Raw genomic sequence first — 12415 nt, forward strand, 5'->3', positions numbered from 1 at the left:
ACCTTTGTTTTTGAAGAGGACAGGTGGCATCATAGTGTGATGTCTTGACTTGTGCGTGAATTAGATTTATATGAAGCAGAGTTGCACAAAGTTACCCACTTCACTCTCTCTTCCAGAGTCATTGAATTTCAGTGGCAAGACAAAACTCAAGAGGACTGGTGATGGACCGGGATGTAGTGGATGACCCTGGTGTCTTCAGTGTCTGACTAAGCTCTAAGTGGTCCACAGAGCCTGCTTCAGTTGCTTTTGGAAGAAATTGTTCTCATCTGCCCATTCTGCTGTGGGAAGTCTTCACATGCTTGGGGTAGACATTCCCCTAATTCAACAATAAGTTTGAGGCCTATCAGTTACCCTCAACCTGCTTTAGCTCATCTATGGATTTATCAGGGTGGGTATGCTATGCATGCTACAACTTCTTAGAGCCACAGGTAAGATTTGGGTGAATCTACCCAAAGGATAGCAAAGGTGGATGAGCAGCCCTGAAAAGGGCTCAGCAAGTCCTCACAAAACAGGCGTCAGTCCTCTCTGAATAGTACATACACCCCTGAGAGTTGGGACAGATTTGGTTTAAAGTATTTGTACATACATACATACATATATATATATATACATACATTTTTATATCTGCTTCTCTATATAGGTATCAAGTGTAGTATGTCTATGTGTGTATACATATATGTATATTCATACACACATCTATCTATGTCTATTTAGGGAAACACCACAGACTAGACATTCATAATTCTTTCATGAGGAGATTTCCAAGAATAACAAAGGAAAACAAAAGAGAAGCCGACAATAAATTTCTTTACGAGTCTCTCCTAACCTTAAGTAGTCCCTCTTATCTGAATTTTCCTTAGATTTCTTTGAAATTTCACACATAAGCTGACACTTATTCTCATGGCTGGTTTATTTAGTTGGGTAAGGTCCATAATCACCCTTTCAGTCACAAATCAACTTGTTAGGTACATAGTGATGCAGTGCAAATGACACATGCCTTTTTAAAATTATTAATAAGTATTTGAGCTTAGATATAGAGGCTTGAAAGCCATTGAAATAAATACTTTGTAACTGCAAAAAATAATGTTAAACATAATCAGCAGAAACCCATACCTGTGTCTACTCTAAACTTTCAGCTCTTAATGATAGTATTGAGACTAATTTGCCATATTTGAGGAAGGGAGCCCGTAAGGATGGGTTCAGTTAAGTGACCTAGCTTTTTCTTTCAGTCTATTTAATGCTGAATAACAGGTTTGACTGAATTCTTCACTTTCCAACTGGTTATCTTGGTGTCATGTAGATGTAGTGTTAGATGACTTTTCTCTTGAACTCTGCATAAGTTGACCTTTCCCTTTAAATAAACATATTAGCTGACATGCAAGTTATTCTGCCCAAACACAAATTTCAAAATATAACCTAAAGCCAGCCAATGACCGAGACACTGTACTTTTCTTCCTGTGTTAATAGGAGGTTTGAAATAAATATGTGCACTGTGGTTTGCCAAAGCAGATGTTTAACTTTCAACATGCCGCAGTGAAATGGTGGACAGAGCCCTTACCTTTGGGAATGGTAATCTGACAGCTGAGGTCGCAGTCCTGCTGCAGCTGATAAAAAGCCACTTCCTGCAGTCGGGCACGCTCCAATTCTGAGAGGCTTTGTATGGGAACTGACTTCAGCCGAACACTGCGCCCTGACATGCTGTTCCAAGTAAAATCACCCTGTAGATCAAGCAGAAAAATACGAAGTGTTACATGGTTCACTTACTTCAACAAACATGTTCATCTCTTTTTTTATCAGGAAGAAAAACATGACAGAGATTTTTTTTTTTAAATTTAGTTTCACTTGGAGTTAACTTTAGCAATGTGGAATACATTTTTTCTTTATTTTCAGATAGTCTTCATCTCAAAGAATTTGAATTCACTCTTCCTTTCATGTGATAATTCTATATTAATCAAAGAAGCCAACACACATATGACCCATGATAGTACTGGATAAGTTATATAATACTGTCTAATACATTATGAGTTTATTAGAATTCACTAAAGAAAATTGCCAATTAATATATATAACTGTCCAGTTATACCTTGACTATTCAAATCTTTATACGGTGAGGTAAGGGATATGGATAATTTGGCGCATGCAATAGGAGGCAGTTAGGTGGCAAAGTGGATGAAGTCCAGGACATGGAATCAGAGAAGACTTGAGTTCAAATCAAACCCCAGATATTAATTTTGTGATTCTGGGCAAGTCAGTCATTCTTTGTATCAGTTTCCTCAATCTGTAAAATAGAAATAATAATAGCACCTACCTCACAAGGTTGATCTAAAGATAGTATGAGGTAACATGTAAAGCCCTTTGCAAATCATAAAGCTCTATATAAATGCTAGCTATTATTAATGATGTGAAAGTCACCTTGATTGTAAGTCTTGTAGAGTCAGGTGACTGGAACTGCTCTAAGTTAATAAAAGAATGCACACTAAAATGTTTCAGCATGTCTGATACTCCATAGTGATATGGTCCTGTCACAGGGTATTGCATTTACAGATGACTGCTGCAAATGAAATGAAACCAGTTACTGGGGCTGAGTAACAAAAAGCCTTGGATCTAGGCTGCTTTGCTACTGTTGCATTAAATCTCTGCTACAGTTGTACAAAATGAAGTTTTTCATGCTCTCTGTGGCCTCTTTTTGTATCTCCCATACTAAGCACAGTGCCTAGCACATAGTAAGTATTTAATAAATGTTTATCAATTGGCTGACCACTCTCTACTAGGCAGATGCAATGATAGGAAGACCTATCTTAGAAGGCTGTAGTGGCAAGTAATGGGGTAAAGTCTAAATACGTTTTCTTTAACTTTCCAAAACCATGTCTATTTGCATTCTTGGGTAAATTGGGTATGGAGAATAGCATATTCTATTGCTATACTATTTTTTTAAAACATGAAATTACTTGCAAAAAAGTTATCTGAAAGCCGCTGATGTCTGAGGGTCTAGAGACAAACCTATTGTAGGTCAGTCAGTCAATAAACTTTTATCAAGCACCTACTATGTGCCAGGCACAGTGCTAAGCACTGAGAATAAAAAGTAAGGCAAAAGGCAGGCTCTGTTTTTAAGGAGCTCACAGCTAATGGGGGAGATAATATGCAAACAAGTATATCCAAATGAGCTACATACAGGATATGTTGAAAACAATCAATAGAAGGAAAGAACTAGAATTAACAGGGATTGGGGAAGTCTTTTTACAGAAAATGGGATTTTAGCTGGGATTTGAAGGAAATTAGGAAAGCCAGGAGAGGCAGAGATGAGAAAGGAGATTATTCTAAGCATGGGAGACAGATAGTGACAATGCCCATGTGTGTTAGAGGCAAATTGTTTTGTGAAGATGGAATGATTTCCCATTAGAGCACTTAAAAGGTTAATGACTTTGGTAACAGTAACTTTCTGCACATTTCTGTCACTTACCACTTGATTTTAACTTAAAATCTGTACATGTACATTTGATGCCAAAGTAATCCCCAGTGGTAGTCAAAGCAAATATTTTTATGTGCACCTGAAAATAGATATGTTCTCACCCACGTAGCATCTCCAAGTATAGAATCACAGACATGAGAGCATCTAGTCTAACCCCTCTCATTTTACAGATGAGGAAACTGAAGTTCAAAGAAATACTGCCTAAGGTTACATAATTAGTAATAAAGGCCAGATGCAAATCCAGGTCTTCTCACTGCCAGTTGAGTGTTCTTTCCAATACATCATGCCGCCACTCACTTTCATCCCAAAGAAAGAAATCTGCAATAGCAAGAACTAATCCTTGCTTTCTTTAGTATAGCTTTCCCTACCGAAAAGGAAACCCTGCATGCTGTGGATTAGCAGCCAACATTCATGTGGTCAGCCTTCCGCTGAACTATCAAGAGTTCACCCAGCAATAATGAATGGGATAACTCTAGGAAGTAGGCATTCTCGGGGAGATCTGCAATCAAGAGGGAATAGAGCTACACATGTACCTGTTTCTTAATTCATGGAAAAGCCAAGTGTACCTTGGAATATCAAAGTAGTCACTATTCTTGCAACCTGTAAGAGGAAAGGCAAGAAAGCTGACTGTGAAATTACGATAGTATGTTTAAATGCGAAAACATTACCTACAATTTTTTTATATTAACTACCAAAAGAGGTGGCAAAAAAGTAGTTTCTCATCCCTTCCTGTTTTGCCTTACCTCCTCATTCACTCAGCTACTATCTTGAGAATATTGAAACCATTGTCAACCCTCTTCATCTCAAAACCCTTAACCTCATTTCCTAATCTTTCCTTTCTTCCAGTATCTCATAACAAAGTGACCCTTCTCTGTGTCAAAGCCAGCTCCTCCATATGAGTCTGTGATCCTCTCCCCTTCCATCTTTTCCAGCAGATTGCCTCCTCAATATTTCTTTCTGCTTTCATATCTTTAACTATTTCCCTATCCCCTGGTTTCTTCCTCACTGTCTATGCTCAATAGTCCCCCATGCCTAAACAAAACAAAACAAAACAAAAAAAAACTTTCATTAGCTCCCTCCATCCCTTCAAGTCACCATCCCCTCTTTCTCCTCTTCTCTGCCAAACTCCTAGAAATTGCTGCCTATATTTTTTTGCCTTTACTTTTGTTGTCTGGCTTTCATTTTTATGACTCAAGTGAAACTGCTCTCTCTAAAGCTATCAGTGATCTCCTAATGGCCAAATCTGATGATCTTTTCTTAGTTCCCATACTCCTTGACCTCTCTGCTGCATGTGTCACTCTGGATTACCCTCTTTTCCTGAATATTCTCTCATCTCTGGAATATCATAGCAATACCCTTTCCTGGTTTTCCTTCTACAGTCTGACAGCTCCTTCTCAGTCTTCTTTGCCAGTCATGGTCCATATTATGCCTTCAGTCATGACTATTCTCCCAGGGCTCTGTCCTAGGCCCTCTTCTCTCTCTCTCTCTCTGTACTTTGCAATGAACTCATCAGCTTCCATGGGCTTTATCAGCATCTCTTTGCAGATGACTCATGTACAACTATGTTGCCAGTCCTAATGTCTCTCCTCAGCTTCAATCCCACATCACCAAAAAACTTATTGGACATTTTAAACTGGATGCCCTAAACTCAACATATCCAAAACATAACTATATATCTTTTGCCCCAAATTCATCTCTCTTCCAAAGTTCTCTATTTCTGATGAAGTCACCATGATTCTTTTAGTCTTTCAGATTTATAATCTCAGTCATTCTCTCAGCATTTTTTCCTCCCTCCACTCATCTTATCACTTATCTTGCAATTTCTATCCCCACACCATCTCTCCCACTATACTGCTTCTTTCTACTCATATAGCCCTCACCTTAGTTCAGGTCCTTATCACCTCTTGCCTAAATTATAGCAACAGCCTCCCAATTGGTCTCCCTGCCTTAAATCTCTCTCAGTTTCAGTTTATCCTCCACGTTGCTGCCAAAGTGATTTTTCTTAAGTGCAGCTGTGACCCCACCTCACTGAATAAATTCCATACCCCTAGGATAAAATATAAACTCATCTCTTTAGCTTTTAGAGCCCTACACAGCTTTGTACCAATCAATCTCTCGTCTCATTGTACAGTACTCTCCCTCCCATAATCTGCTCTTTCAAATGAGTCTGGCCTGTGGAACTTCAGCTCCCATCTGTGTCTTTGTATTGGCTGTCTCTGGTGACCAGAATGTACCCCTCCCCCCACCTCAATTCTGCCTCATAGAATCCTACTAGTTTTTTAATCCTGCTCTTTCTTTCAAGCAGCATTTCATACATGAAGCCTTTCCTGATCCTCTCAATGGCTAGTGTCCTCTTTTCAAACTATTTCATTTACCTTGTATTAATTTTTATCTAATTACCTTGTATTAATCTGAATTTATTATCTTTATATTTATTCTTTATATATATAATATAATGTGCATATATAATTTGTATATGTGTGTATATGTATGTATGTATATATACATAATATAGTATATGTATATATACACATATATCTTATATATATATATTATATATATATATAGTTCTAGTTTCATTATTTTCTTACACCCATTGACTAAAAGGGAAAGTTGCAATTATAAATAAGTTTAGCCACCCTGGGAAGCTCACCCACCTTTCAAATCAACTCTAAGACCATACAATAGATAAGGTCTTAATAAAGGATTTTGTCTGACTCATTCCCTATTGAATTAAGCAGAGACATGTAACAGGCCAATTTTATTCAGTCTTTTCTATATAACCATTTATAACTTACAGTTAAATAGCATTTTATGGTTACAAAGCCCTTTAGATGCATTATCTCATTTTATCTTGATAACACCATGAGCAAGTAGTGTATTATTATCCCCATTTTACAGATGAAGTAAAGAAAGGTTAAATGACATTAGTAGATCAAAAGATTAACGAGTGGTAATATTGTTACTTAAGCCCAAGTTTTGTTTCCAAGTCCAAAGTTCTTTCCCCCTTTCCCCTCTATCACAGAATCTGTCAACCATTGCTTGACATTTGACTTTTGACATTTGACTGGACTTCTATAAGCTAATGTAAGAATTCATTTTCATACAACTGGAAGCTACCAATTCAAGAGGAGGCAAGCATTATTAAAAATTATGGAAAAAGAGTATCACACAAAGATTGATGTATGTGGATGATTACTTGTGCCTCAGATATACAAAAAAATCATAAGTGGTTCATTTAGATAATGTTTTGCAGATTCAACGAAACATTGTGTACTGATTCTACCTCTTCCTGCCCTTTCCTCCTTTCCTTTCTCATGTATGATTTCATTGGCATTGGAAACTATCCATGAGGAAATTTCATCTATCAATCAGCAACTCCTCTGCAACTTACAGACTTAGATATTTACCTAAGGCATTGCTAACTTAAGTAACTTACAAAGCCAATGAATGTCAGAGTTAGAATCCAGGTTTTCCTGACCCTGAGGCAGACTGTAAATCTACCATACCACACTGCCTCTTACAGAGTAATCTTTTTTTTAAATGCACACACTGATGACAAGCCAAAAGAAAATCAAAATTATGTACCAGCCTGCACCAAGAGAAATAAACTTTTCCTTAGAAATACATTTTAATTAAATTCACTACTTGGGAAGCCCACTATTCAATAATGGACCAACCAAGTAGAGAATTGAATTAGGAAAGCAGGCTACCTAATTTGTTGTCATTATTTCATGTCTGACTCCTTGTGACCTCTTTTTAGGGGTTTTCTTGGCAATGATACTGGAGTGGATTTCTATTTCCTTCTTCACATCATTTTACAGATGAGAAACTAATGCAAACAGGGTTAAGTGACTTGCCCAGGGCCACATAGCTAGTAAGTGTCTGAGGTTGGATTTGAACTCAAGAAGATGAGCCTTCCTAATTCCAAGTCCAGTGCTCTATCCACTGAGCCACCTGGCTCCTCATGAAACCTAAAGGCAATACCAATGTGGCTTTGTTTATATCAAACTAAAAGTTTCTAATGCCCCAATCCCTTCTAACTTCTTATGTAGCTATGAAACCTGGTCTCATCACTCAACATATCAAGTTTCTAAAACTGTTTTCTAACAGTGTCTTCTATCAGCCCTCATTGACATAAAGTTTAAAGACAAGATCCCTGATAACCACATCTTAGAATGTAACCAGGCTACCAGCAAAGAAATAATACTCACCCCTGAACAACTATGTGAAAAATGCAGCCTCCCCAGGCAGCTGTTTTACTCTGCATTAATGAGGAGTAATTGCAAGCAGGGAAAACAAGAAGAAGTACTTTAGGGATTCACAGAAGCCCAACCTCATGCAACATACCATAACTGTGGAAGGCTGGGAAACAGCTGCTGCAAAGACATCAGCCAAAACTGTAGCTATAAGGAAAGGAACTGATCTGTTTGGAGCAAAAGGCTTCATGTCATCATGCCATTTGTGAAACATTGTCAAAAACAACGTCTGGACTGTGAGTGAGGGGCTTGGCTTCAGCTACCACTTTCTTCCCCTGGCTTACTGACTTTACCTCTAGGAGTCAGTTCTCTCATCTGTAAAATGAAGGGGATGAACTAGATGACCTTTCAAATACCTTTCAGCTCTGACATTCTATGGTTCTCTGAACACCAAGAGAGCCTTCAGATGATTGCTGTTATTGATAATCAAAACAAGAAAGGGCATCCGTCCTCAATATGAAAAAGATTCTTGTTCTGAGCTGACCTTTTTGGCCATGCCTGCACACATACTTTACAATTTCTTGTCAAACATGAATGACTACAGAAATAAAGAACAACAAATAGAAAACATGTTTGCTGCAGTAATAAAAGTTTATTCAATCTACTTACCCCTAGAAAGTTAGTTAGGTACGGATAGCTCGGCATTTTTAAAGCCCGTTATTTCTATGGCCTATTTTAGGGAATTTGCCAGAGTGCTATTTCAGGGAGAAGAGTGATGAAATATGAATATGCCTTTACTACCCAAGGCTTTATTTATATACTCAGCATCCCATTCAACTGGGAGTAAATTCAGAAGGTCCTGCTTATGAAATTTTAGTTCATAATATTTCATCATGTTGTGCATTTCAAATTTAGGTTATCTACATCCACATTTTTTTCCCACTCAAATTTCCTTGTGAGGAAGTATTTAAGTTGTGAGGCTCCTGGAAAACTCGCTGTTTTCAAGCAGAATATCTTTCACCACTAGGAGAACATATTTGCTTGGAATCCTTCTACCAATCCCAAACCAATTTTGCAGATCAGGGGAGGGGATAGAAACAATCAACTTTTATTGAAGTTACTTATTTTATTACATTTTTTTTTAACTCTGCAAGTTTCTACTAAAGTCCAATAGTGACCAATTTCTTGTTTACATTTTACCCTTCATTTTCTAATGAGTTTCTTTCCCCACGTCAACTGATGAAAAAAACAGGGATAAACATCAAATCTAACAATTCACTCATTCATATGCCTATTAAGGGGAACACACACACATACACACACACACATATATGTATTTATACATGTGTGTATGTATGTATATGTATGTATATATCCCTCTAAGGAAAATATGACATGGATGAATAGTTTTTCCCCCTTGTCTATCTAACCAACATTCAGTAGCAAACATTTACTAGAAATTTTATGATGGGAAAGGGGTGGTGTTTAGGGAAGCAACAACATAATAAATGGAAATTTCTTTGAAAATGTGCAATATTTATAAGACATAAAAATCCATGTCAAATATATGCATTGCTCTGTAGAGACAGAAGGTAAAACTAAATGAAATCAAATGGTATAAATATGGTATGGAGTCCTGGGCTTGGATTTGGCAAGACCTACATTTGAATCCTGCTGCAAACCGAGATAAAGTACTTAGAAGCTGCTAGTGGTGCAGCAGATAGAGCACTGGGTCTGGAGTCAGGAAGAACCAAATTCAAATCCAGCCTAAGATACTTCCTAGCTGTGTGGCCCTGGACAAGTCACTTAGCCTCTGATTGCCTGACAAAATGGATCCACTGGAGGAAGAAATGGCAAATCACTTCAGTATTGTTGCCCAGAAAACTCCAACCGGGGTCATGAAGGGTTGCACACAACTGAAGAACAACAAAATTCCTTAACATCTCTCTGAGTTTCCTTTACCTCTATTTCTTATGTCTCACTCTCTTCTAATCCCTCTGTAATTTGACATATGACCTTATCATCCAAATGAGACTTTTCTCCAAAGTCACTAATGACATCTTAATTGTCAAACATAATGGTGTTTTTCTCAATTCATATCATTTTTGAGCTCTTATTAACTCCCAATGGTTCAACTATCATTTCTATGCAGATGATTCCCAGATTTACATATCCAGCCCTAAACTTTTCTGAGTCACAGTATCACATTACTAACTCCTTTTTGGACATCTAGAACTGGATGTTCTGTAGGCCTTGAAAAACAACATGTCTAAAACTGAACACATTATCTTTCATCTAACACTGTCCCCTCTTCTAATCTTCCCAACTGCTACCGTGGCAGCCAGGTGTTTTAGTGGGTAGAGTGTTGGGCTTTGAGTCAGGAAGACTCATCTTCCCAAGTTCAAAATTGGCCTCAGACACTTACTAGCTGTGTGACCCTGGCCATGTCACTTAACCCTGTTTGCTTCAGTTTCCTCATCTGTCAAATGAGCTGGAGAGGGAATGGTAAAATGAACCAATATCTTTGCCAAGAAAACCCCAAATGGAGTCATGAATGGTCAGATGCGACTAAAAAACGAGTGAACAACAAATGTCGGTAATGTCTTCCTCCCGCATTTCTGCTTTAGTTTTCCTGGCTTGCTTCAAGACTCAGTTCTAATTCTACCTTCAGTAGAAATTGGAAGAGATCAGGGTTTCTTAACCCTAGGTTTGTGAATTTGTTTCCTAAATATCTTGATACTGGTATACCAATGTAATTGGTTTTCTTTATAATTAGGTATTTTATTTTATTAATTTAAAAACATGATTCTGAAGAGTCCATAGGTTTCACTAGATTACCAAAGCCTTCTATGACACAAGAAAGATTTAAAGATCTCTGGACAAGATGGTCTTTGAGTTACTTTCCAATTCTTAGATGCCTTTATTGTTTTTAATATTGATAACTCCCATTGGTAAAACCCCTTGTGGAATAAAAAGCATTTCTATCATCATACCCTCTTAGATGAGTAATAGAAGTTAGGATTCTCATTTTACAGATTTGCAGAGGTTAAGTGAGATGCCTGTGGTCACGTAGCTATTAAGTATATGAGTCAGGATCTGACCCCAGATCCACAGCTTAAATTGGACATGTGATTACACCTTCACCTCAATCTGAGATCTTGTAGATAACTGAAAGGAGAGGCTTCAGGAAAGTGCTTGAATTCTGAAGGCTTGTTAAATGAATATGTTGGACATAATATGGGGCTTGTTTTTAAAGAAAGTAGCTAACACATAAAAATAGGTGAGGCCAATATTCAGGTCTAATAATTTTTTAAATCTATTTACAAACTGGATTAAATATTAGACTTTAAATTAAGAAGTTGGGGATATCAGTCCCTAATGTGCCACTGAGTCACTATGATCTTAGTGATGTGATGGTTTATTTTCTTTCTAAAAGAAAATTTTAAATAACTATATCATTTTGTGATTGCCTGACAGCACTGAATGCTTGCTGAGCCAACAAAAATTGAATCACATATAGATTATCTCAAGTAACATAGCAAAATACTTCATTGGGTTGTTTTCTGACAACTATAGCTATGCAGAAAATCTCAGTCTTTCAAAAAAAAAAAGGCAGTTTACCCAGGTTCTTCACTTTATACTCATGATAAAATGGATCCTGACCAATTTACCCATCACTAAAGTTTTTGGTTTCATGAGGCACGACCAGTATTGACCATCTGCTTTGCCATTGGCCCCTATAAACATTGACCTTTTCCATGCCAGTGTACCCTAAGAACCTTTGGGCCTTGCCGGTCCTTGCAGCTGGACTCTTCATAGCATAGTCTTTACCTAGACCCTTCTCCATTAGAATGTGAAGTCTAAGAGGAGGAATGGTCTCCTTTTTTTATTTATATCCCTAGAACTTAGCACAGTGGTTGGCACATAATAAAAGTTCAATAAACACTTTGATATTCATTCATTAGAATGTATTTTTTCAAAGTCATGTTGAATATGGACCTATAATGTAATGAAAAGTAGGGTATCATGACTCTTAAGCATTACACACACACACACACACACACACACACACACACACACCGCTCTGTGATCAGTTGGGTTCCTCTCTTGTTTGCTATGCAGTACAGTAAACAATAATAGATGTCAACTTAATGATGTTTTGGTCAAGTAGCTGTTTGACATAGAGTACCCACTACTATGCCACATAACCTGAGGAGATCTTGGTCTCATACACACTGAAATATTTATTGCAGAAATGTTTGTAGTACAAGGAACTGGTAAGAAAGGAGATGACCTTTGCTTAGGGAATGGCTGAACAAATTGTGGTATGTGAATGCAGTAAAATATTGATATGCCATAAGAAATTATGAGTAGAAAGAATTCAAAGAAGCATGGGAAGAATTATATGAGCTGATATGAAATAACAAATGAAGGTGATATAAATATAAAAGTTAATCCACTGCAGCTAGGTAGTGCAGTGGATAGAGCACCAACCCTGGAGTCAGGAAGACCCAAGTTCAAATCCGGACTCAATACTTGACACTTATTAGCTTTGTGACCCTGGGCAAGTCACTTAACCCCAATTGTCTCACCACCCCCCCAAAAAATGAAAAAAAGTTGGTAAAAATTAAGAGTTTTTTTTTTTAAAAGTCACTTTTTAAGTATATGAAAAATTTTCCAATAGTAAGTTTATTGTTTTCAATTGAAAAGACAGCAACAAATATGGTTTAACTAGTGAATACAGGAA

At 37.3% G+C, this 12415-nt stretch overlaps 1 protein-coding gene across 3 annotated transcripts in view; it reads right to left on the reverse strand.

Annotated features, from left to right (window-relative positions):
- The window catches only part of ARHGAP6 (Rho GTPase activating protein 6), a 640842-nt gene that overhangs the window by 110905 nt on the left and 517522 nt on the right, over nucleotides 1-12415 (reverse strand). For all 3 annotated transcript variants that reach the window (XM_027835417.1, XM_027835418.1, XM_027835419.1), the window contains exon 2: nucleotides 1559-1718. In XM_027835417.1, the coding sequence (XP_027691218.1) occupies nucleotides 1559-1718 (160 nt within the window). The remainder of the gene's footprint in view (nucleotides 1-1558; nucleotides 1719-12415) is intronic.

The sequence above is a fragment of the Vombatus ursinus genome, unplaced genomic scaffold, assembly GCF_900497805.2.
Source record: "Vombatus ursinus unplaced genomic scaffold, bare-nosed wombat genome assembly UNPS02014814.1, whole genome shotgun sequence".
NCBI lineage: Eukaryota > Metazoa > Chordata > Mammalia > Diprotodontia > Vombatidae > Vombatus > Vombatus ursinus.